At 44.8% G+C, this 27,413-nt stretch overlaps 1 protein-coding gene across 5 annotated transcripts in view; it reads left to right on the forward strand.

The window, feature by feature from the left end:
- The window catches only part of LOC126484870 (titin), a 471,820-nt gene that overhangs the window by 332,653 nt on the left and 111,754 nt on the right, over positions 1 to 27,413 (forward strand). For all 5 annotated transcript variants that reach the window (XM_050108484.1, XM_050108492.1, XM_050108469.1 and 2 more), the window contains one exon: positions 12,371 to 13,433. In XM_050108484.1, coding sequence (XP_049964441.1) covers positions 12,371 to 13,433 — 1,063 coding nt within the window. The remainder of the gene's footprint in view (positions 1 to 12,370; positions 13,434 to 27,413) is intronic.

The following is a 27,413-nucleotide window of genomic DNA, read 5'->3' on the forward strand; positions in this document are numbered from 1 at the left end:
GCCCTCCGCCACACACCGGTTGGTGGCTAGCGGAGTGTATATATAGATGTAGATGTAGATCACATTAAACTGTCCTTCCCCAGGTAGGGGATTACGTATGCTTCTGTCATTTCCTATGTTTGTATCTTCTCACTGCGTATTTTATCTGGCCACTTAATTACTAACATCGTTTTATAACACGACACTTAATACAACACTCTGTTCAACACATGCACATTCAAGGACTGTTTCCTACACTCGGCGTGAATATACTTCAACAGATGAGAGTTTTTATTCAGTATGCGTAATTTGCTTATGAGGTCTCACTAGCTTTAGCTATCTTGCTTCCCGCATGTTTTAACCAAGTCACTATTTCCATACATCTGACTTTCTTGGTTTATGTTTAAAAAGATTCTCGCTTCTATTCTACTCTTAGTGCCCTCCTTGATTTCCACGAGACGGAATACGTCATCAACTTTACGGCATATTCCACATAAAGGTTCAACAGGTTGGCTTAGGCAACAGTCCTCCTTTACTCCCTTCGTAATACAACCCAATCTTTAAAACAGTTTTAGGTACTGGAGATTGTTCTTACGTATCTGTTTATCTTCCCACTACCATAGGGTAAGCCACAAGCCAACGCAGCGTTCAAGGATCTTTGGAAACTATTATAGCAGTTTTTTACTACGAACTGATCTAACAGATGACAGCATTCCATCAATACGCCGTAACAAAAATGTTTCACACGCGATGTAAGGTCTATGTGACACAGCCGTGTGATTCCACGACCACACGACTGTTCCAGGCTGTTATTAAACTAAACAACTCCTGAGTGATTATTTTAGCTTCGATTTTTTTGAAATGTGTAGAAAAAGCCAGACTGACACTCTACTATCGGCTCTAGTGCAAAACTAACATCGTTGCACGTTGATGTTGCGCTTGGATTGTCTGCTGATGAGATCATATCTACATCTAACTACGTACTCTTCTGCTATTAATGGCTGTGTTCAATTTTAGAAACACATCTTCACAAAACAAAATTCAAGTGCCTACTTCTAATATGATCTTTGGAATCTTTGGAGGGTCTTATACGAAAGACGAAGTTTCACAATTCGTTTATAGATTCTGTATGTGCTAGGTCAGAAACTTTCAGCTAATCCTCGGATGCTACACTGGATCGTTCGTACTGTGTGCAAGAGAGGTCGCTATCAGATGGAAGATACCAAAGCAAACGGAAAGCATGTATCAACAAAGATCCCAATGTTACCATTCGTTTATCTACTTTGGGATGAACAATATCCTAGTGCTCAAAACTTAAGCATCGTCAGGAAATTAGAGCAAATTTCCTACACAATATGTCCGAAACGTAACAGAATGAAGTATCATTTAATCGCAAAACATTCGGCATATATTTCCAAAATATTTGTTATGAAAGGTCTCAAATATAATATACACATTTTAAAAAATACAAAGGGTGGAAATCTCTGTCATCACTGCGCCATCTTGGACGACGGAATTTGTAAAAGCCCTAGTGGCGAGTGACGGGTGTAAGTATTCTTCTATAAGGATCCAAGACAAGTTCTGCACCATACAAACTCGGAGACTTTTGTGGTCAGTCCATTCATTGCATATTTTCACTTACAAGAGCTGCTCGATGTACTCGAAGAGGAGGTCCGGATCAGCGACACCTCTGCATAGTCATATAAATGGTTGCAGTGTATCACATCTAGATTTCAGGATTTTAAGAATATTTCTCTTACTACCAAAATAGAGGCGACTCTCCGCACACTCGTCGGTAATGATCTGTTAACTGGAGCGGGACCAATCTGTAAAGAATGCAGAGGACATGCAGGAAAGTATCGTGCTTGCTTGTAATTCTCTTCAGCAGGCAACACTGGCAGCAGTAAATAATTCCTTCATTCAACGAGTGCACCAGTGTACCGGTGTCCAGGGTCACCACTTTGAGCACCTTCTAAGCGTGGCCAATGGTACAGGAGAGTCGAAGTCAATTTTGTGTTATGTTTTTACTTGTTTTTCAGTTGTTTGCTGACAACTCCATCAATTGGACGAGTTTGTGATCCCGGGCTCAAAGTCAATGTTGTGCTATGTAATTAACAACGTTGTGTTTCAGTGAATGGTACACTGTGATACATTTTTGAATAGGTCTTTAGGGGAGGAACTGAATTACCGAATAAAAAATACAGGGTGCCATTTGAAAAAGTCATGCCGCTGTTCACATCTTTGTAAAAAGCGAAGCTACAGCCAAGGAAATCATGCTGATTGATGTCCCCCTGACGGCTAATGAACATTTGCTTGAAACATTTTGTAAGTTGTATCTGATCAAACAGTTATTTAGGGTGGCCAAGATAAACGGGACACCCTGTATACGACCCTGAACTGTCAGTTTCAGTAAGTCCTTTGGATCTGAAGCTTTTAACGATTTATTCAAACCAGTAATGCAGTGATGTAGGCCTATATAGCGATCAAGACTGACTAATAAATTATTGTTGTTGTCTTTTTTGGAGGTTGTGCCTCACATCTCGCAGTTATTTGAAAAGCGTTATATTTTCCCTCCCAAGAGTTTGTGATCAATAATTATTTATTTATAATCAGTTTTGAACCGCTGATCATCATCTATCTTAAAGTTATTTACAAGAGCTTAATGGCTCTGAGCACTATGGGGCTTAACATCTGAGGTCATCAGACCCCTAGACTTAGAACTACTTAAACCTAACTAACCTAAGAACATCACACACATCCATGCCCGAGGCAGGACTCGAACCTGCGACCGTAGCAGTAGCGCGATTCCGGATTGAAGTGCCTAGAACCGCTCGGCCACAACGGCCGGCTACAAGAGCTTATGCGTCAGTATTGATACTGTTAATTTTCGTCTATTATTACAGCAGGGTTCGATCCTTTTTTGTGGAGACACTCTACATGCGTCTCCAAACGTGGAGAGCTTTCGCGCACCATAGCCTAACCTATTGTAGTAGTAGACGAAGATTAACAGTTGACGCCACGTCATTAGTGTTGCAATGTTAGCTCTAGTAGTTAACTTTAATATACGTGTCTCCGTCCAAAGGCCCAAAGGTACTGAACTACCGCTGTGTTAGCCTCAATCGATAGCTGCACTTCGAGGACCATGAGATCAGCACGCCGCTCACCCGGTCGTCGTCAGTTTTTGTGTGCGCAGCTGCTGCTTCACGATCAGCTAGCTTCTCAATTGGCCTCACAGGGGCTGAACGCACCCCGCTTGCCAACAGCGCTCGGCAAACCTGGAAATATCACCCATCTAAGTGCTAGCCAAGCCCAACAGCACTTATCTTCGGTGATCTGACGGGAACCGGTGTTTCCACGGCGGCAATGCCGTTGGCGTCGAGAATCGAACTATATAGGGTGACATATGTTGGACCGTATGAAAAAAAAAAAAAAAAACGCAAATTCGTTACAAACTACGACGAGCACACACTTTATTGAACGCGTAAATGTCAACACAGATATTCGGATTTAGGTTATGACATGTTCGATGTGCCTGCCATCATTGGCAATGATGTGGCGCAGACGAACAGCGAAATTCTGCATGACCCGCGAAAGTGTCGGAACATCGATGCTGTCGTTGATCTCCTGAACGGCTGTTTCCGCCTCACCAATGGTTTTCAGATTATTGCTCTAGACCTTGCCTTCAATATAGCCCCCACAAAAAGGAGGAACATGTGTTCAGATCTGAACAATTTGGTGGCCATTCGAGTCCCACGCCAGTGGCCTCTGATTACCCCAGAGCCCAAATACGGTCCCCAAAGTGCTCCTCCAGGAAATCAAACACTCTCCTGCTTCGATGGGGTCGAGCTCCGCCTTGCATAAACCACACATTGTCGAAATCAGGGTCAGTTCGGATAATGGAGATGAAATCATCTTCCAAAACCTTCATATTCGGTAATCACCGTGCCATCAAGGAACATCGCACCGATTACTCCGTGACTGGACACACAACACCACAGAGTCTCCCGTTGAGGGTGATGAGACTTGTCGATCGTGAAATGCGATTGTCAGCCCCCAAATGTGCTAGTTTTGCTTATTGACGAACCCATCCAAATGAAAGTGGACTTCGTCGCTAAACCAAACCATACAGCGCATACTAATTCTCATCATACCCCACTGCCAACTGTGCTGTTTGAACGTCCTAACGCAAACCGTTCAGAAGTTATGACGATTTTATTTCATGTAATTCAATAACTGTCATTCTGTGCATATCCGACGACCAACGATCCTTTCTATCTGCGCAGATGCACACCGTACCCGATGTCATACGGGAATCAGGGACTATGAATAAGGGGTTCATGAGTAGGTGTCGCTACATCAGTAGTGGATAACAGTCTGGGAATTGTCGTCGGAAGGGAAGCGGGCTCGGATGGCCGAGGCGGTTAAAGCGAGCGCACGCATCAAGCGCATAATCCGGGTTCGAGTCCCAGTCCGGCACAATTTTCACCTGTTACCATTCATTCTTTTCCATCGCCAAATGCGGCTAACGTCATTAAAAACAATTACAAAATACTTATCGGTATCTCTTGCCGGTTGAAATATGACGTTTGTCGTGTATAGTTACAGTTCGTTATACACTACTGGCCATTAAAATTGTTACACCAAGAAGAAATGCAGATGATATACGGGTATTCATTGGACACATATATTATGTTAGAACAAACATGTGATTACATTTTCACGCAGTTTCAGTGCATAGATCCTGAGAAATCAGTACCCAGAACAACCACCTCTGGCCGTAATAACGGCCTTCATACGCCTGGGCATTGAGTCAAACAGAGCTTGGATGGCGTATACAGGCTGCCCATGCAACTTCAACACGATACCACAGTTGATCAAGAGTAGTGACTGGCGTATTGTGACGAGCCAGTTGCTCGGCCACCATTGACCAGACGGTTTCAATTGGTGAGAGATCTGGAGAATGTGCTGGCCAGGGCAGCAGTCGAACATTTCCTGTATCCAGAAAGGCTCGTACAGGACCTGCAACATCCGGTCGTGCATTATCCTGCTGAAATGTAGGGTATCGCAGGGATCGAATGAAGGGTAGAGCCACGGGTCGTAACACATCTGAAATGTAACGTCCACTGTTCAAAGTGCCGTCAATGCGAACAAGAGGTGATTCATCCGAAAAAATTACGTTTAGCCATTCGTGCACCCAGGTTCGTCGTTGAGTACAGCATCGCAGGCGCTCCTGTCTGTGATGCAGCGTCAAGGGTAACCGCAGCCACGGTCTCCGACCTGATAGTCCATGCTGCTGCAAACGTCGTCGAACTGTTCGTGCAGATGGTTGTTGTCTTGCAAACGTCCCCATCTGTTGACTCAGGGATCGAGACGTGCCTGCACGATCCGTTACAGCCATGCGGATAAGATGCCTGTCATCTCGACTGCTAGTGATACGAGGCCGTTGGGATCCAGCACGGCATTCCGTATTACCCTCCTGAACCCACCGATTCCATATTCTGCTATCAGTCATTGGATCTCGACCAACGTGAGCAGCAATGTCGCGATACGATAAACCGCAATCGCGATAGGCTACAATCCGACCTTTATCAAAGTCGGAAACGTGATGGTACGCATTTCTCCTCCTTACACGAGGCATCACAACAACGTTTCACCAGGCAACGCCGGTCAACTGCTGTTTGTGTATGAGAAATCGGTTGGAAACTTTCCTCACGTCAGCACGTTGTAGGTGTCGCCAACCTTGTGTGAATGCTCTGAAAAGCTAATCATTTGCATATCACAGCATCTTCTTCCTGTCGGTTAAATTTCGCTTCTGTAGCACGTCATCTTCGTGGTGTACCAATTTTAATGGCCAGTAGTGTAAATCTGTGCCCTGCGACGAGGCAAGGAAATTCCTACAGCCCTTCCTCTATCTGCCCCTGTAAGTATGAAACAGGGGCAGAGACCTCCGCGAGCAAAGAAAGTTGCGAACAGAGAGCGCGCTTGGGACGACCGGCCTTGGAGCAGCAGGTGTGGCGTGGAGTGGAGTGTAGCGCGTGCAGCCAGCCAGCCAGTGAGCGGCGATGCGGCGGCCGGCGGAGCACGCGGCGCGGCCGGTGCTGTCGGCGCTGCGGCACGGCGGCCTCACCTGCGTCTACTTGGCGTGCGCCGCCTGCGAGCAGGCCCGCCACAGGCGCCGGCGCCGGTCAGTGGCAGCTACCAGCCTGACAGCCAGCTGGGTCACCTCCTCCGCCCTGCTCACCACTGCCATACCACTCTGCTGCCTCAGCTGCCGCCTGTGCCTCGACTTTCGTGATTTGTCATTCTGTCATTTGTTTCTTTGTGCGGCGTGTTTCTTTTACACAGCAGAATGAGTTAAGCTAACAGTGAAGTTGTACAGGGAAATGATAAGGCAACTGTAATTAGTATAATTTTTTCTGCGCGGTTGTCTGTTTCCAGATTCATCGCTTACAGCTGGTTCTTGAATCTCTGTAAATAGTCTTTCTCAGGATGGTTTATTATGTCTATCTTCACGTGTCTGCCAGATCAGTTACTACAGCATCTCTGTGAGTGTCTCGCGGATTAAACAAACCTGTGACCATTTGTGCTGCCGTTCTCTGTATGCGTTCACTATACCCCGTTGGTTCTATCTGGTACTGGTGTCACACATTTGAACAATATTGTAGGACTAGCCTAGCGCCCGCTGCTTAGCTCATGTTGACTGTGTGGTCTGTACCGATTTTTTCGTTTCCCGTTAATCGAATTTTTCTTTACTCATAAATCGCAACACCTTCTGACTTGGTTCACTAATTAAGCCCATAGAAGCATGGTCCGAATTTACTTCCGAACAAAAAACTGTTCTGGTATCTAGAGTTGAAAATGTTTGTTGATCCGGCCTTTTGAGTTCTTGTGGTGATATTTCCATAGAAACATTCATCTCCTAGTACTATTTATTTAGAAATCAAATACAAATTTTCATGGATTTAACTTTAAAAATGTTTTAATGTGACGAAATATTCTAATAAAAATGTTCATCTCCTATTTCACCTATATAGGGGTTACAATTTCAAAAATCCCGAAACTCACGTATCTTTATTTCTGACCGAGAAAACAAATACCAATTTTCGTAGGTCTAGCTTCCAAATTACGTTAATAACGTCATTTTTCAAAAACAAAAAAAAAACAAAAAAAAAAAAAGTTCATCCTGTATTTCACTCCTTAGGGGTGGACTTTCGAAAAATCCCGTCTTAAACGACGCCTACAGTGTAAGATCAATACGCTCAGCAAGTTTCAAGTTTCTATCCTCAGTAGTTCGCGCTGGGCGGTGACGAGTCAGGGAGTGAGTCAGTCGGGACTTTGCATTTTATGTATAGAGATGGGGAGAACGAGTGTCTTGCAAGCAATCTGCTTTGAAGAGTTGATTGAATTTCTTTAGTATCCCGTCAATGAACTGACGTCGACCACCTCCTTTGCCTACGAATCAACCCACATGATTGTTTCATTTCATATCCCTACAGATTTTTACACCCAGGTTTTTGTATGAGTTGACTGATCCCAGTTGCAGCTCTTTGATCATGTAGCCACAGGATACTATGTTGTTCCGTTCTGTGAAGTACAAATTTTACTTATTTTAACACTTAAAGCAAGTTGCCAACCTTCGCACCACTTTGAAATCTTCTGAAGGTCTGACTGAATATATGTGTTGCTTTACTCATATGTGCTGCTTCACTCAGATGATACTTCATTACAGACAACTGCATCATCTGCGAAAATTAATGTATAATATAAAAGTAATATATATATAATTTCAATATATAGGGTGATTCAAAGAGAATATACATATTTCGAAAGTATATGTTATTAATCGGGTCGACATACAACTTCGGACACATATTTACGAATCTCTCATGTCTACATTACAGACGTTCAATATGTCCTGCCATACTCGGGTAAGAATGTCGATCGTCAGTGATATTATGGCGGTAAAGATCCTGTTCTTCAACTCTTGTAGGTTCTGCGGAAGTATTGGTGCATAAACGTTGGTCACAGTGCGTCAAATCCAGTGACCATGGAGGTCAGTTGAGAAGTGCCAAGTGGCCGGATGTTTGATGACCGAACCAACGTTTCGATATAATTTCATTCACATATTCACACATTTGGCGGCTACAGTGATGGAGTGCCTTGTCTTGTTGAAAAGTGAAGTTGTCATCGTTCAGCCTCGGAAACAACCAGCTTTGTAACATAATAAGATACTGCTGACCGTTAACCATGTTTCCATCAAAGAACACTGGGCCGTAATCAGATGAGTGGGATATCGCACAAAACACATTGACTCTGGGTGAATCTCATACATTTTCAGTGTGTGCATGTGGGTTCTCTGGGCCCCAAATTCGAACACTGTGTTTGTTTACATTCCCACTAAGACGGAAAGACGTTTCACCACTGGAAACGATGCGTTGTGCGAAAGTGTAATCATTGTCAGCAGCATTCTCAAGCTCATCAGAAAATGCCACACGTTTCCGTTTGTCATCATGACGTAGTGCCTGTAACAGGTGTAACTTGCACAGCTTGATAGCCAGCCGGCGTCTCAAACTACGCCCAACTAGTATTGTAGGCAGTTTTAGCTCCCGACTGATGCGACAAGTTGCATTTCTAGGACTACCTTGCAAAACGCTTTGAATTCATGCGAATATCTTCGTAGGAGACACGAGGGCGCCTAGGACTCTTTGTCTACACTCTGCCGATACCATCCGCGAAAATTCCATCCGTTCGGAGGATCAGTTCGGTACCTCGACCTGAAACGTCTTTGACTGGAATCACACTTCACAAACTCGGGAACACAAAACGATTTCTGCTGCGGAGTAGTCATTTTGCAACATGTAACGGTAACCAAGGAAGCAGAAGACATCCCATGTCTAGTGGCGATGAATATAAACTAGACAATGTATACGTTACTCCAGTAACCGAACCGTGGCGCAGCGAACGATAGTATTGATAACATAATAATTTATAATATGTATATAGTTTTTGAAACGCCCTGTATATTGGCCGGAGTGGCCGTGCGGTTCTGGGCGCTACAATCTGGAGCCGAGAGACCGCTACGGTCGCAGGTTCGAATCCTGCCTCGGGCATGGATGTGTGTGATGTCCTTAGGTTAGTTAGGTTTAATTAGTTCTAAGTTCTAGGCGACTGATGACCTCAGCCGTTAAGTCGCATAGTTCTCAGAGCCATTTGAACCATTTGAACCAGCCAGCCCTGTATAATATTAGTATACAGTACGATCCTACAAAGTGAATTCATAGCTGCAAGTTAACGGATAACGCGCAGAAGTACTCATTTACGGATCTACTCAGCTATACTGCGCTCACGGGTAACGGCGAATCAACGACATCGTCCCATACCATGCTCAAATCTCAATTACTTGGTTACTCTGATGTAAATATAGACCAGTACTTGATGCTGATAGCTCTTAGCGTACGTTTGGAGCCATTCTCATCTACGGTGCCTCCCACAGAATACACATGTTTCGAAAGTATATGTTATTAATCGGGTCGACATACAACTTCGGACACATATTTACGAATCTCTCATGTCTACATTACAGACGTTCAATTTGTCCTACGTGGCGGCGGATTAACACATATAACCCTAATATTTCGGTAGTCACACATACATTCATAGCGTTTAGATGTCAGAGATTTGGTGGTCGAGGAAATACTTTCAGTTCGTAATTGTGCCCTTTCCACTGTTAGCATACATTTCTACTAACGTGACAAGTCAGATTATCTACCTTAACTGTTACTTCCTCCCGGGGGAAAATAATCATCATATAAGACTCTGTGATCTCTGAGAACAGATTCGTGATCACTTTTCGTCATAGTGTCTTCCCCTTGGATGCCTATTAAGAAAGTGTTCCAGGAAGACATTGCCCAGACTAAACGATTCCTTCGCCGCCTTGTTATCCGCTTGCATAATGCTTCTTCTGTGCCATTTCACACTAGACGTGCCTACTTCCATCCGTTCTACCATAGCCGAAACTGTACCTCTAGTCTAGTTTCATTAAAGGCAACAAAATCTAGTATTTCTCGTGAATGACAGCCCTTAGCAAGGGCGTAGACATCACCCATCTGCGATGGAGCTCAGTGAGCACTAGACCTTGAAGAAGCGTTGAGGTAAATTCGAGTTTATTTGGTTTCTCATTTACCATGAAGATGAGATGCTTCATTGTTGCGTGTGATATGACTTCCATGCACTTCGGGCATCAATGGTTTCAGTATCTCCACAGTGTCACGATGGTTTTTTGCATCGGCGACATTAGTTCACTCACGACACACCTTCACTGTAGTACTATAGATATGTGCTGTGAATGTCTGTGATTGACTGAGCGGCCAAAGTACGAAGTTTCGTCTGTAGAGGGTTAGAGTGAATTGAAATGGGTAACAGTTCGAGGTTGGATTTGTACCATATAGAGATATTTCAATTCTAGAGCAGTGTGGTCCAGCTTTCCCTCCCAAACCCTCAAGTACATAACTTCATTAAGATATCACACACCTATTCCTACAAGACCTGGCCCCGTTCACTCTAATTCATTTCCCACAACACGTACTTAATCCAACTTACATCCCACATCAAGTAAGACGATACGGTGTCAGTGCACTGCGCTTTTGCTCAAAAGTAGGTGGGTCGAAACTGTCCAGATTTAGGTTATCAGGCAGTCCCCTGAATCACTTGAGAATCAAATAAAGGTGAATCTTTGTAGGAGGCTTTTACCGATTTCCTTCCACTTGCTTGTCTAAGTCTGTATCATGACGTTGACGTCAGTGTCATTACTTTTGAGGTTTTGTAGGACACTACTTATGTAGGTGTTCTCTTAAAAATATAGGTATATGACGACGTCGTCTTTAACAACAAATGCTGTAAAGGAAGTACAGTCGTCCCACCTGAGACAACAGTCATATAATGAGCAAATGAAAAGAGAATGTGCGTGTTTTCGTGCAAAAATATTCAGTGAACTTCATAGTCTTTTCTTCCATGAAACTTATCTTTGATAGTAAACAAACGAAGCTAAGTGACGGTTGTGCAATAGACTGAAATATGACTGGGCCAAAATAGAGAAGAATAACACCGAGTTTCATTAAAAGCAACATCCTCAAATGAGCATATTTTTTATGAGTAAAATGTCGACATTAGTTGCATAGGAATTATTTTCAATTTTTTTTATGCATGACTAGTATCTGCCTTCCCATCTTCATTGCACACGTTAGTGTCATTGTGTTATATACTTACAGTGTGGCTGCAGATGATAATGTGGCCCTAAATCAGCACGGCACAAAAAATTTAAAATAAATCCTATGAGACTAATAGTGAAATTTCAGTTATTAGAAATGAAGTCCACGAGTGCCGTGCGGCATACAGACTGTGGATTGTATAAAAGATTGATGAAAGTTCAAGGGGCAATCAAACGAAAACGAGACAGATGGCCAAAAAGTAAGTAAACTGTTTACTGAAGCCGTACTGCGAATGGCTCTGAGCACTATGGGACTGAACATCTGAGGTCATCAGTCCCCTAGAACTTAGAACTACTTAAACTTAACTAACCCAAGGATATCACACACATCCATGCCCGAGGCAGGATTCGAACCTGCGATCGTAGCAGTCGCGCGGTTCCGGACTGAAGTGCCTAGAACCGCTCGGCTACCGCGGCCGGCGCCGTACTGCAAGAAGTAAAGCCGTGACGAGGGGTCGTGCTTGGGTAACTCGGATGGTAGAGCGCTTGCCCGCGAAAGACAAAGGTCCCAAGTTTGGTTCTCGGTTCGGCATCTGCTAATAAGTTTTATATCAGCATAAACTCCGCTGCAGAGTGAAAATTTCATTCTGGAAATTATTTATTACTTCAAAAGTAATCACCATTAATACAATTATCCCACTGTGAGATAAGACGGTTATTGCCTTCATGGAATAACGTTTGAGGATGTCGACGGAGTCATGATTGTACCCAAGCATGCACGTCACCGTCCGAAGCCAGTTGGCGGCCACGAATGCCTTTCCTCGGGTCTCCAAAAACATGTACATCATTTGGCGAGAGATCAGGAACATATGGAGGATGTGTAAGGGGTCTACAGTGAATCTTCTGAAATGTACTCTAAAAAACCACAGTCTCACATGTTGCCAAGGATGTTTCGACTACAATGGAAAAGTTTTGCTTTGAAGCCCTTGCACATCCTCCACACAGTCCCCATCTCTCCATTGCGATTTCCAAATTTTTGGTGCCCCGTTTTTGTTCATCTGTTCCATTTTCATTTGAATGCCCCGTATAACTATCATTGGACTGTTCCTTCTTCTTTGCTTTATATTACACTTAGAATGCATCTCAGGGATTGGAATAACAGCAATGCACCCTTCTATGTTACAGTGAGCACCTGTACGAGCCGATCTCTCCGCCGCCAGAAGTCACCAAAATGACGGACAAAGAGGCGAAGTCGGCGGTGGCGGCGGAGATGTCGGACGTGGACATGGCCGACGACCTGGCCGACGAGGAGATGCTCAAGGACGTGGCCGAGCTGGGCCCCCGCACGGCCAGCGCCGACAGCCGCGAGCGCCGCTTCCTGGGCGCCGCGCTCGAGGACAACCTCGCCGTGCCCGACGACGGCACCGAGGAGGACGTGGCCATGGCGGGCCCGCAGCTCGGCGACTCGGCCAACGGCCAGCCCGTCGCCGCCGCTGACGCCGACGCCGCCGCTGCCGACGCCGAGGCGGAGCGCCGCTACACGGCCACGCCGACGCCCACCACGACGACCGAGTCGCGCACCGACTGCGACATCAACACCAGCCAGCTGGACTCGTCGGGCCTGGAGGACCTGCCGCTCAAGCGCGGCGCCCGCAAGCGCATCACGGCCGAGCCCGAGGCGGCGCAGCTGGGGCTGCAGCAGCGGCTGCGCTCGCAGGCGGGCCGCCTGCGCTCCAAGATCCGCGGCATGTCGCGCCCCAAGTTCTCCATGCCCGAACGGCCCAAGTTCAATCTTCCGGACCGACCCAAGTTCAACCTGCCTGAACGGCCCAAGTTCAACATGCCCGACCGCCCCAGGTTCCACCTCCCGGATAGGCCCAAGTTCAGTCTGCCAGAACGCCCCAAGTTCAATATGCCGGAAAGGCCCAAGTTCCACCTCCCAGACAGGCCCAAGTTCCACATGCCGCAGCGGCCCAAGTTCACGATGTCGGGCGCGGCCAAGACGCCCGAGGACGAGGAGAAGAAAAAGAAGAAAAAGCCGACGAGCAGTATACGGAGGCCGCTGCGGGACCGTGCCTCCACCGTCTCCACCGCCTCGTCCACAGCGGGCGGCCACAAACGGCTGTTCGACTTTGATTTCAGGTCCTACCCGCGCATCTTCGATCGCGCGAAGCGGTCGCGCGACTATGCCACCTCGTCGCCCAAGGCCGGGCCGCGGAAGCTGACACCACCACCTCAGCAAGTGCGGGTACGTTCTGCGAGGGGCTGCTGCGCCTCCATCCTACTTAGTGTAAAGAAGCCGCGCATAAGCTATTTCATTTTCCTGCCATGAACCACCCTAATTCACTCTCACTGTTGAGTAAATTTTCTCGCCTGACATCTCGTTTAAAAGTTCCACATTGATTAAAAAAAGCTTTTCCTTATCAGAATTAACGTCTTCAACGAATTTACAGTAATATTCACAGAAATTTCTTTCACTGTGTCGTATTACAGACATACAGTGTGTACCCGGAAGATTGGTCAGTATTCAGGGATATGAAAGGAAGAATCGTTCGAAGCAAAAAGTCTAGTAAAAATGTACGCTAAAATGCACACCTTAAGAGCTATGAGTACTTTTTCATCTTCTATACTGCGAAACAAATTTCTTCTCCTGCATGATCTTTGCTTTCCATATTTTGAGAGGAGGTAGTACAAACCAAAATAAGAAAAAGAGTTTTTCAGTACTAGAGATGTGTTTCACAGCATCCAGGATGAAGTGTCATAGATCTTAAGGCATGCATTTTAGAGCCCATCTTTTCTGCTTCGAATGATCGTTCCTTTCATATCTCTATCTACCGAGACTCGTGGGACACCCTGCACGCGTTAGTGAAGAAGAAATGCCAGACCACACTAATAAATTGAAACTGTTTGTAGAAACTACACTACTATTTGTAAAAATTGCAACAAGAAGAAGACATGTGATTACAATTAAATTAATCCATAGACTAGAGACATGACAATACACAAATGATTAGAATTACAGAACCGTTCATGCACCCTGAGAGTGAGAATTCTGTATGGTGTGAACCCGTCACGTGCCGCAGTCAGAGCATCTAGGCGTCATGGCTGGAATCAAAGAGGGCCTGGATATGCTGCTGGGAAACACACTGACAAGTGGTTAACAGGCGCATCCACAAAGCAACGACAGTGGTCGCAGGACGACCAGAACGATATCCCTGACATGTTCGAAGCGTTACATGTAAGGCGAACGCGCACCTCAGGGAAGCTGTGGTGCCCATCATCCTTCGAAGAAGGCTTGCATATACTCGCCATATATGGCCGAGTGTTGTCCTGCTGAAATATGCCATAGGGAGCTGCCTGCAGGAGGATCAGTGCTTCGGACTCTAAGCTCTCCCTGATGCAGCGGTTGCTGCTCATATTGCCCCAGTACACAGCAGGCAGATGGCATGCTATAGACTGTGGCACCCCAAGCCATCACTGGTGAATTCTTCTCGGGTTATCAGCCGAGTGGTGGCGTCGCCTTGTCACAAGTGTTCGCCAGAAGATTATGGGTACGAAACTCATCGAAACATTGCGACAAGACGACGTCACCACTCGCCTGATTACCTGAGAAGAATTCATCAATGGAATACGCCGAGAAAGACTGCAATCGCACATAAGCCATCACTTACACGTTACTACGCTGCGCAACAATGCAGACTGCATTCACCGGGATAGCGTCCAACACGTACAAGTCCATAACTGTGGGACAAGCTGAAGTGGGACTCGTCCAAAAACAACTTACTTTACCACTCACGACACCGGTGATGGCGTTCATGAGTCCAATGTTCTGTGAGGCGTTGGCGGTTTCTGCTCGATGGAAGCTGAGTCACTGGCATACATACCACAGTCCCCACCTCCAACCGTCGAGACAAAAATATCCACATCGGTTGTAGCGCTCCAAGCTCTGCCCAACACCGTGAACGAAACATTTACTTCAATTACGGACGTGCGGTCAAGATGGCGGTCATCCCGCTTTGTGGTCACATTGTATGATGCAGTATCCGCTCATTTCTGAGTATGACGTCTTATATCCACTGGATCCACACAAGCGTCTCCGACGTAGCAGCGTGTCCTGTGCGAGTCACAATTTCATGATACGATAAACCAATCATTGTACCATGTTTGAACTCACTGTCGTGCCGATATTCCGCTTTTTATGTCGACGAGACTTCACTTGCACTTGGGACGATGTTGGGGCACCTTACCTCATAACTGTATGTATTCTTCGATTCCCGTCAGTTCTTCTTCTTCCCCCTCCCCCCTCACCTAATTCGACACGTTTACTATTTCGTCGGTCCATAATTAACAAACAAGCGAAGGACGTTTTGGGTTAAATGAATTTGAAGAAAGTCAATAGCCACAGTTTGTAATCAGTTTCAGATCTCTCTAGCAAGCAACACATACCGGTTAACACATTTACTGCCAGAAACACTACATATAACAAGCCAACGTTAACACAAAATTACTTTTTCACCTAAGTAAGCTTCCTCATTCACTGAACGACATTGTTAAAATATCTGTAGGAATGAACAAGTGATAGGTCATTGACATTCTACAAACTGTGTAGATACAATTCTTTAATACTGATCATACTTCAGATGTGTTAATGTATTGCGAAACACTATCATGCTCAAACGTATCCGAACGATTTGAATTGCCTTTCGCGTGATTTGTATGCAACCCACATAACATAACTCCCTTACATGCACTGTAATGTATTTCCATACATCCGTTTGACTAAACAAAACGGTTACTACAAGAGAGCAGTGGAGAACATTGTTCTCTATGGCTATCAGTCCAGTTGCAAACTGATACCACGATTATGAAAACATCACGAAACTGATCATTACACAAGGCACAGTCTTTAATGCTTGTAAAACTCAAATTTATTACAACAAATGACATTTCAAAAACCAAGTTTCACTTTGAAATTACATGACGAAAATTTTTGTCTTGGACCAGGACCCGGGGCTCCTACGCGGCAGCCATTGAGCCTGCTAGTTAATCACGAAAGATATTAAATATGGTTTCAGTCACAAGTAACAAAGTGTTCGCATATTTAAAACTGAAATGACGTAACGTAATATTTGTGTTGGACGGGGATTCGAACCCAGCATCTGATCGGATCGTTAACCAGGCACTATTAAATGTTAAATATCAAATTTTTTCACGGTAGAGAGATGACAGACCGAAACGACGAGATGAAAAAGTTTTTCGTTACCGGGATTCGAACCCAGCAACTATCCCCGACGTTTTCCTCGCCACGAATGGACATTAAACACCGGCTTATTTCATCGCTTATCCCTGAACTCGAAATAATGTGAGGAAACGTTTTGTGCTGACTGCGAACCACCCACATACTATCGTTGTCAACTACACACGAAGAGACTTTAACTATTGAATTATTTTTCGCCAGTAGCAGTGAGTGGCACGGTTGAATCGGTAATGTGATGAAAAGATCTGCTTCTGACTGGGAATTGACAACAGTACCAATCGTTATAGTTGACAACGCACAGAGAGACGTTAAAATCGATTATTTTTCACCTGTAGGTTGGTGTGCTCAAGCTACAACTTCAAGTGATATGATGAAAGGTTTTGTGCCGAATCACGAATCGAACCCGGTTATGGGTATTCGTGGAGAGCTTGAGGAATTTGGAATCTTGGGGAAACAACGAAACGATGGAATTATATTGTCCTGAGCGAGGCAAATCTCAGGAAAGTGAGGATTTCAAATTGCAGTCCAGCAGCAAATATTTCAGCATCTAAGTTCAAACGCAATAAGAAATAAGTGCCCTGTGACCGTACATGACGAATGGTTCATTAATAAAATAAAATTCCTATCGTAAGAGCGCATACTGGTGACAGAGTTTCTCATGGCCGCAACTTATGACCTGTCTTGGCCCGCCCTACACATACTCTCTTGTCTCTTCCAATCGGTACCGAAGGGACATACAACGTTAATATGGATTTGGAACCACGGTGCAACTGTACACTGTTCAGTTTGCGTTACCAAAGGCGCAGGGGTCTGTTCATGGTTACTAAAAAATGTTTGCCTGGAAAGAGAATCGAACCCAGTCCTTAATTATACACAGATGGACTTATTGCAGTAGACCACCAAACTGCAGATATGGCTGGCTCGTGATTTTGTCGTAACGAAGGATGCTCCACGTTGGATGAGAATTCTGTCTCCGTGGAGGTGGAGTAATCAGAGTCCGTTCAAAGCATTCGTATCGTAGTTCGTCTCTATCGCCAATCACAAGCAAATCGGCTACGCGACACGTACTTTCGACTTGATTTTGTAGCCATTGAAGTAAAATCACATAACGGCCACCCGCGTGAACTGGAAATACAGTGGGTTGCAGATTATAAAATGGAGCATGAAACGAAAAAAAGTCTAATGTGTGAGATTTTGTTCCCTTTGGATTTAATAGACCGTTACAGCAGTGGAGCCATTTGCCGGTTACGGGGTAAATGCATCGAAGAAATTACGTCAGAAAATAGTTTCTCATTTGAAGTAGGATCATTTCGATATGATTTATTGGCCACATACAAGAAGACCAACGGGCTTTGATGAAAGATATTGTTACGATTTGTCGCTATGTTCCACCCAACTGTTGGCAAATGTGATGATGTGAGACCATTTAACCGTCGCGAGAGTTTTGCATTCAGTGGTCAGTGTTTGGAAAAAAAGTTCAAAATGGTTCAAATGGCTCTAAGCACTATGACTGTGCATGGCATCCTGGTCTCCCAACTCCAAATTTACGCCCTGCCTGTCAATTTTGTCCATCTGGTCGCTTCCTTCCTCTCACGCCGTCCTTCCTATGTCACCCTCCACAACACCAACTGCTGTATCTTTTATCCCACTGCTGGCGTCCCCCATGGCTCTGTTCTCTCCCCTCTCCTTTATCTCTTATATATGGCTGATATGCCCAAGCCACCCCCACCTGTCTGCCTTCTCCAATATGCTGATGACACCGCCCTCCTAGCTCTCTATCCTACCCTTCAATGGTCCCAATGCACCCTCCAAACCCGCCTTGACCAGTTCACCACTTGGTGTAACCAGTGGTTCCCTCATCTCAACCCATCCCAGATGCAGGCAATCATCATAGGCCACGCCATCCGCTCCTTCTGTCTCCATGATTTCTACCTCACCCTTCATGCTCACCCCATCTGGCTCACCCCCACCCTGAGATACCTTGGCCTCACCCTCGACCGTCACCTCACCTGGACCCATCACCTCCTGACCATCCAGGAGAAAGCCCATTCCCACCTCCGCTTCCTCAAACTCCTCTCTGGCCAGACATGGGGATTGCATCCTTCCACAATCCTCCAAACTTACAAATCCCTCATCCATACTATCCTCTTTTATGCCAGTGTTGCCAGGATCTCTGCACCCACCTGCTTTTACAAGGTCCTCCAAATCCTCAAACGCCATGTGCTCCCCCTTGCCTTCCGTATCCACCTTCCTTCCCCCCACACATCTCCTGTATGAACTCATCCCCTTCCCCCATCTCCTCCTTTTCCTCCAACATCCCCACATCCTTTACACTGTCCGCAGGTTTGATCTCCCCCCCCCCACCTCCAGGTTTCCTCCTTCCTCTCCACCCCCTGCCCATTGCCACGCCTGTATCGCTGTATGCCTCCCTCTCTCCACCTCCACACCCTCCATCTCCTTCATCAGGGCAATTTCCAGCACCTCCCCCTGCCGGGGACATATACCCTTCCTTCCAACTGTTACCTGACCTTGTTCCCCCCCCCTCCCCAGGAGCCCCCTTTTTCCTCTCCCTCCTTCTCCCAGAGTGGATTGTCCTCCTTCCCTCCCTGAGTCTCTGCATCCCCTCCTCGGCTGTTTCCCATCCCTTCCCTTCCGAGCCCTCCTTCAGTGCACCTCCCCACCTCATCCACTTTTCTCTCAACTCCTCTTCGCCTCCTTTCCCCTTCTTCCCTTTTCCCTTGTCCCCCCCCCCCCCCCCCGCCCCTTGCAGATCCTCCCATGTTTTTATTCGTTATCAGTGTGCTATGTTAGTGTTGTGTTTCGGTGCCGTTATACAGTGTCATCTATTGATGTGGGTTTTAATTGTGTGCTCGACCTGTTTATCGTCCATGACAGATCCTTGCTACGCCGTCCTTCATGTGACTGTTTTACTCATTCTACGAACTTTTATGCTCCAGCTGTACTTCGCCTGGTGCCTTTTAGTGTAGTGTGTGGTTTTTTTGTGTAACATACTTCTTCTAGAATTTTATCCCCGATTTACAGTCACCACTTTGTATGTCTTCTTGCTTCTGTTTCGCCATTTTCTGTATTCAGCCATGTTATCTCCTTTATATTGTTTTTAATGTCTTTCTGTCTATTTATGTCGCTTGGCTGAAGAGCAGCACTTATGCTGCTACCAGCCCATCCCTGATGGGGAATGGAAATGACAATAAGGGGAAAAAAATCTAAGCACCATGGGACTTAACATCTGAGGTCATCAGTCCCCTAGACTTAGAACTACTTGAACCTAACTAACCTAAGAACAACACACATACCCATGACCGAGGCAGAATTTGAACCTGAGACTGTAGCAGCAGCGCGACTCCGGATTAAAGCGCCTAGAACCGCTCCACCACAGCGGCCGGCTGGAAAGAAAGCGAAGAAAGGATGAATAGGATGAAACCTCCGTCTGCATCGAAGTCATTAGAGACGAAATCAGAATCTGGGATTGGGAAGTAAAATAGATGTTTACATTCAAAGGAAAGATTCCAGTATTTCACTTAAACTGTTTAAGGACATAACGGAAAACTTAAATCAGGATGACGAAACGGGTATTTGAATCACCATGTGTCAACTTCATAAAAAGAATATAATGGTTGGCCTTAACAAAAAATAGCTGGAGCGAAGGCCAACGTGAGTCTACAAAATGCAATGTCATCCATCTGGTGGGACTAGAGAAGTGTTTTGTGTTACGAACTTTATTCCACGGATGTGTCAATCGGAGTTGCTATCTGTTGCCAACGACTGAGACGCCTTGTAGTCATCATATAAGAAAAACTACTAAAGAGTCTGCATCAAATGTTGCTGCTGTACGAGAACACCCGTCTACATTCTGCTGATTTCACTAAAATACCCAACCAGAAGCTGGAAAGCAATCCCTACCACACTTATTCTTCTAAAAAAACCCTAGCCAGAAGCTTGAAAGCAATCCCTACCACACTTATTCTTCTAAACTTTCGTGCTCAAACGTTTATCTTCTTTTACCTCACTGGACAACCATTTCAAAAAGTCTTCAGGAAACGCTATCATATATGCACTGTTCCACTACATCTACACAGATACTCCGCAAGCCGCCATACAGTGCGTGGCGGAGGGTATCCTCTGCCACTACTAGTCATTTCCTTTCCTGTTCCACTCACAAATAGAGCGAGCGCAAAACCTCAATCTGTATGCCCCCTTATGAAACCTAATTTCTCGTATCTTATCTTCGTATTTCTTACGTGCAATGTATGTTGGCAGCAGTAGAATAGTTCGACAGTCAGCTTCAAATGCCAGTTCTATAAATTTTCTCAATAGTGTTTCTCGAAAAGAACGTGGCCTTCCCTCCAGGGATTCCTATTTGAGTTCCCGAAGCCTCTCCGTAACAAATATGTGTTGTTCGAAACTACCGATGACAAATCTAGCAGCCCACCTCTGACTTGCTTCGATGTCTTCATTCAATCAGACCTGGTACGGATCCCAAACATTGGAGCAGTACTCAGGAACAAGTCGCACCAGCGTCCTATATGCGGTCTCCTTTACAGGTGAACCACTCTTTTCTAAAATTCTCTCAATAAACCGAAGTCGACCATTATAACGAAAGTCTACCTTAATAGGCAATACGTACATTTAAAACGAGGCTGCCCAAAACGTCATACAATAGTAACGTATTACGCATATTTGACCTCAATATTGTCTGTGTCTACTTGAAGCCCTGTGTGCTACCCAGGAAGCAAGATCAGTGCTGCATTGCGATTCGAACTCCAATGTTCCCTTTCGAGGGATTTAACACCTTCAGGACGATATAGTTCCATCGTTTCGTTGATCTCCAATATTCCAATCTCCTCAAGCTGTCCACAAAAACCGCATGTCAGGGTTCGAATCGTGGTTCGGCACAAAACTTTCATCATATCATTTCAAGCTGCAGCTTATTGTGGCTTCTGTTTGCAACTAGACTTATACAGAATAGTGTCTCTACTAGTTTCTTCTGGTAACCATTTTCTTGTGGTCAGACGAATGTGCCGAAATACTTTGGAGTGCCTGCAAGACAGTTATGTTATGTGGGTTTCAAACAGATCAGGGGGAAGGCAATTCCGGTCGTTCGGATACTTTCAAGCACGACAGTGCATCAGCATTCACAAATCTCTTGGAAATCACTCGATCGCTTTTTTTATCGTACCCATGACACAGTAAGCAGATACACTTGCATTAAAGGTTGAGGATTTTCATACTGAAATACAGAGAGAGAGAGAGACACTCTGCTACGACTCTTAGTGAGTGCTCGGGATGCGAAAGAAATGTGATAACTCTGTTAATTCTGAAAGAGTGCCTCCACTGCTGATTGACAATATAATCGTCTTTCCATATGTTTATGCAATATAGCGTTGAAAATCGATTCATTCTGTACCGCAGTTTGCACGCATAACGTAGTATAAGCCATCTTCTCGCTGTTCTGGTTGCATACAGTTCCGATATTCGGATCGATAAGAGACGTGGCTCCTCGTGCCGAACGATGTAGTGCGGGACACTGAACACATTCGTTCAGACCCGCTAGCCAGATGACAATAGACTCAGTCCTGCAATGTCAATTTGAAAAGCCCACTGTCACAAAACATGTCTTTCATGTCAGATATTCTTAAAGTCAAGGGACGATAAAATTTTTTTCATTTAGTGTAATCATGAATGAGACGTGTCAACGCTTTTGTCTTTAAGAGACCTATGCCACTACTGAATAGGTCGTTGGAATAGCTGGTCGAATGGTGTTCAAACATTGTTATTTATTAACTCGTTCCGCGCATAGCCCGCCATCAGAACAGATGTTCTGATAATGGGTTTTGCCCGAAACGCGTCAGTAAATAAGTATTTTTGAACAACGAGTAACCAGTTGTTCTAACGACCTATTCAGCAGTGGCATAAGTCTCCTCCTGCGCTACTCATGTCGCACCTTAATACTTGTGTCAGTAATTGTTTTTTAAATTATCCCGTCATCAATGTTATAAGGTCAAGAGATTCTCTGTTTACATATTTCTACTTATTTCATAAGCTTTGACGAAGCTTAAGAAACATTTTTTTTGCTTTCCGTGAAATTATTCTGGGAGTGTGATTGTGCAACACTGTACAATACTCCACCTACAACAGTGAGCCAACGTAAGTGTCCTTTACTCTAGGACTTTGTTACGCATCCGGCCACAGGAGTGTACGTGCACAGTTTTATTAACCAGCTCACACACTTACTTGAAGCTATGCTTTCTGTCCATCTAAATGTCGACAGAAGACGTAACGTACTCGGATGCCGTATTTTTGTTGAAACGTGGCCAAACTTCTTTCCGTACACTGTGTTCAATAGACGCGTCAGCGGCAGAATACGAATAGCCTAGAGCAAAAAGGGATAAGATTAACCTCCTGGCAACACAACAGCCTTTCCCCGTCGGCTATTAACAGATGTTTGCTGTCGACCCAGTTTCCTTAGACTGAAGGTGACGAGTTCACAGTCTGCGCTACTTCATAGCTCTAGAAAGACTGTGCCTTCTCGTTGCGGTCTTTAACCTGAATTTTGCTGTTCTTTTCGTCCATGCACATTTATTATGCAGTCTTTGCTTTTCTGCCTTTGTAGACTGACAATATGCAGTAAATTCGTCTTCCTGATGTGTTAGCTGGTGGTTCATATGCTAAACAAGGAATAGTCCTTGCTTTGTAAAGGTAGCACTGCAGTAATTGTGTTTATTGAGAACGTTTTTTAGAAAATAAGTGTTTTTGTTTTGTATTCGATTGGTGTGCTCGCTGGGCAGCATATTACTTAGCACGGGGACATAACACCAATTTCCAGTGACTCAATAATCCAAAAAACGATTTTGCGGAACAGAAGTGCGCTGAGATACGTCGCTCTTGCCCTCAAAAGAGAAAATACACACATCTCACTCTCGCAGCGTATGAACTCTTTTACTGACGTAAAGGTGTTATTCAATTGTCTTCTGTTGATTTTCTTTTCTATTTAAAACTGAAAACACTGCCTTCCTGCAGTTGAGTGAAAGCGATGGACAGTCATTCCATGTCACTGCTTATTATGTACAGTATTTAGCGCAACTTGAGTAACTCCGTGTTATGTAATCAATATGAGTGAAATTAGACAGCATGTAATATAATAGAAATCTGCCAACTCTCGGCTGCTTTTACAGGGACTTCATGATTTAGGGTGATAAAAATAGAACAATATTTCTCAACGGATTTGTATTAGAAAATAACGAGCTTACAATCACCGGATAGCCCATCTCAGTAGGTTCAAGTGTCACGCATGTAACGAGACGATATTTCAAATTCTCAGTCGAGTACGGGTACGAACGCGGTTTTCCTATTCAAGACTGCGCGACGTATTCATCGCAACTTACGTCAAACTACCACAGTCGCACTGCGTATCACTTGATCACTTGTAACTTAAGTAAATATCCAGGGACACGTTTTATTGAAACGCCGTGTGGTTGCAGATCTTATCAGTTACATTAGCGTGGAGCTTTATCAGCACAGCCGAAGTCACGAGTTGTTCTGCTCTTATCTAACCGTACTGTACGTATTTAACCAAAGTACCTCTATTACATGTACTGTCAAGAGTTACGAATGACCCAACCACCTATTGAGGTTTTTCACGCAAATGTTGTCGTATGTGGTATTAAAAATATTTTAACGAACATATAAGGCTGTTCAAAAGAAAAGGTACGAAATAACATTGTGGGTATAATTGAACTCTATATTCAAAACAAATCACCAGAGGCCTGAGCACAACTACTTCACTGTTTCATGATTCGAAGTATTCCCTGTTCCCATAATTCCTCTGGTTGTGACAGAAGCAAGTTCTCCACTACGTCCTTCAATTCGTCGTCTGATTTGAAGCACTTCCCTTTTAGAGGTTTATTTAGCTGGCGTAAAACATGGAAATCGCAGGGCGACGTGTACAGGCTGTAGGGTGGATGCTCAATTTGCTCTCATTTGAACTTGGAGATTACACTCTGCGTGACCTTGGAGTTGTGTGGGCGCGCTTAACGTGAAGCAGAATCAGTTCCTCCGTGAGCTGCCCAAGCTGTTTGCTATTTATGGACTTGCGACGGCTACGTTACGTCTCACAGACACGTCAAAGTTAATGGTTTCTTTCGTGCTCGAAGAATTCGATGATTATCGGACCTCGGACGCCGGAAAAGAAGGTGAAAGCCACGCTGCCAGTGAGGGCGCAGATCTGAATTATTTTGGGGGGGGGGGGGGGGGGGGAGGTGTGTATAGTTGTTTTGAACACTCCGTATATATATCACGATCGTCTCCAGAAGATTAAGATGTCCGTACCTCATAAAAGACGCTTACCATATTTTGTCACCACACTACATGGATTTATTTACACAAAGATCTATGTTTCTGATAAAATAACTTGAAAAGTAGCCTACGTATCTCAACAAAACGACATACGGCTTTTTGCACTAATGCTCACATGTCAAAGCGTGGAACTGTATCATCGGGTGTACAGTATTGAAAGTAGTTATGAAGTTTGAATCATCACTTGGAAAACGTCAAGTTGAGTCCATGAAACTTGGTGATGGGTTTAGTGCTTCTCTATTTATTCAAAGACACGTTTTGCCTATGGACGATCTTGGATGTGGGAGTCTTCAGTTTGGTTGTACAGGAAACGTTCCACCTCGAAAATTACCTCGTCATCATTTTACAAATGTCTGATGAGGGAATTAGATTAGGAAATGAGACACTAAAAGTGGTAGATGAGTGTAGCTATTCGGGCAGCAAAGTAACTGATATTCGCCAAAGCAGAGAGGGTATAAAATGCAGGCTAGCAATAACAAGCACTGGCGTGTATCTCCCCCTACCCCTTTCTCTTCATGGGGATACTTCGCGGGACCCCTCCAGGTCTGGCCAGTTTAGCATTCACGCTCGCACACAAGCGGTTCATCTACATCTACATCCACTTGGACACTCTGCAAATCATGCTTAAGTACCTGGCAGAGAGTTTATCGAACCATTTTCACAACAGTTCTTAATTATTCCACTCTCGAACAGCGCACGGAAAAAACGAACACCTATATCTTTCCATGCGAGCTCTGATTTCCCTTCTTGTATGAAGATGGTCGTTTCTCCCTGTAAGGGTCGACGAAAGCGAAATATTTTCGCATTTGGAGGAGAAAGCTGGTGATTGAAATTTCGTGAGAAGATCCTGCCGCAAAGAGAAATGCCTTTGTTATAATGGTGTCCTGTATCATGTCCGTGACACTCTCTCCCCTATTTCTCGATAACACAAAAGTGTTACTCTTCTTTGAACTTTCTCGATGTACTCCTCTCACTCTATCTGGTAACGATCCCACACCGAGCAGTAGTTCTTCGAAAGAGGACAGACAAGCGTAGTGTAGGCAGTCTCTTTAGCAGATCTGCTGCATCCCCTAAGTCCCTGCCAATAAAACACAGTCTTTGGTTCGCATTCCCCACAAAATTTTCTGTGTGTTCTTTCCAATTTAAGTTGTTCATAACAGTAATTCCTAGGTATTTAGTTGAATCTACGGCCTTTAGATTTGATTAATACATCGTGTAACCGAAGTTTAACGGATTCCTTTCAGCACTCATGTGGATGAGCTTACGGTTGTTACTGTTGTCTTCTCACTGTCAGTAGGCACGCAGTCTGTAATTACTACAGATTTTATATGGGCGTAGGCCCATGGTAATTTCACATGTGTGACCAGGTGGCATTCCTATATGGTATATCGAACATTTAGACAAATCCAGTTTCCTTTCTTGTGCGCCGCTGTCCATTTCTTGTGATCACCGCATGTGATCATTTAGCATGTACTACACACGCCATCCAGCTGCGAAATAGATAACTTCGTAGCGGGTTTGCCACCTCTATGTCGACACTCCGCCGGCAGCGTGGTGCTGCGCGTCAAGCTTTGAGAATGATGAACGCTGCTTACTTGCATGGACGATGCGAGGATATTATCTGCAAGCTTTTTCATCATCTTCGTGTATTTTACCAACTGGATTTTTATCAAGGCTTGTATAAGTGGGGAGTTCCTTTTATGTTTGATTTCATGTGATGTAACATGGCAATTTTATAGCAAGTTCCAGAAGTTACGTGGACTATTGTATATTTTATATATCCGTCATATGAACTGTAGCCCCTCTCCACCCCACTCCCCTCGCCCCACCCCCGCCTATTATCATTGTTTTCCCTTTATATTAGATGATGTCAGCATAAGACTGTTAAAACCCGTCATCTTCGAGCAATAAAAGTGGCTGCACTGGGACCGCGGCGTGTGAAGTGTGTTCATTTTCAATCGCAAGAAAAGCTTTTCTGAAAAATAGAAATTTGTTAACATCGAATATATAAGTAAATTCAAATGTTAGGAAATATTTTGTGAAGATATTTTTCTTGAGTGTGCCCCTGTACAGAACGGAGACGGGGACAATAATCAGTTCAGATACGAAGAGTAGAGAAGCTTTTGAAATGCGGAGCTGCAGTAGAACGTTAAAGATTGGATGGGTAGTCGAATAACTAATGAGAAGTTACTGAACCGGACTGGGGAAGAAAGAGTTTTATCACGCAACTAACTGAAGAAGGTGTCAACTGATTGGACTTATTCTAAGGCCTCGAGGAATCCACGTGGCCGCCTGCAAGTAGGCATGCCGGAGCAGAGAGGTGCCAAGTAGTTGTCTACTACCAGGCACCTAGGACTATCGTACTCTCGTCACGGGCTCAAGAAATGTGAGTGTGTGTCCAGAGGGTATTACCGAAGGGGGGGGGGGGGGGGGGAGTCTTAGAGGGGCCCTTCGCCGTTTCATTCACGCTTTCGTCAATGTAGCACCAGTCCATGATCACGCCTTATGAGGGCGCCAAACAGTCGCTTGGGATTCTACACTGTACATTAGAGAAAAAACTGCAGTCGCACTGCACTCCAAAAGGCTGCTATCACATGC

The sequence above is a fragment of the Schistocerca serialis genome, chromosome 1, assembly GCF_023864345.2.
Source record: "Schistocerca serialis cubense isolate TAMUIC-IGC-003099 chromosome 1, iqSchSeri2.2, whole genome shotgun sequence".
Classification (NCBI taxonomy): domain Eukaryota; kingdom Metazoa; phylum Arthropoda; class Insecta; order Orthoptera; family Acrididae; genus Schistocerca; species Schistocerca serialis.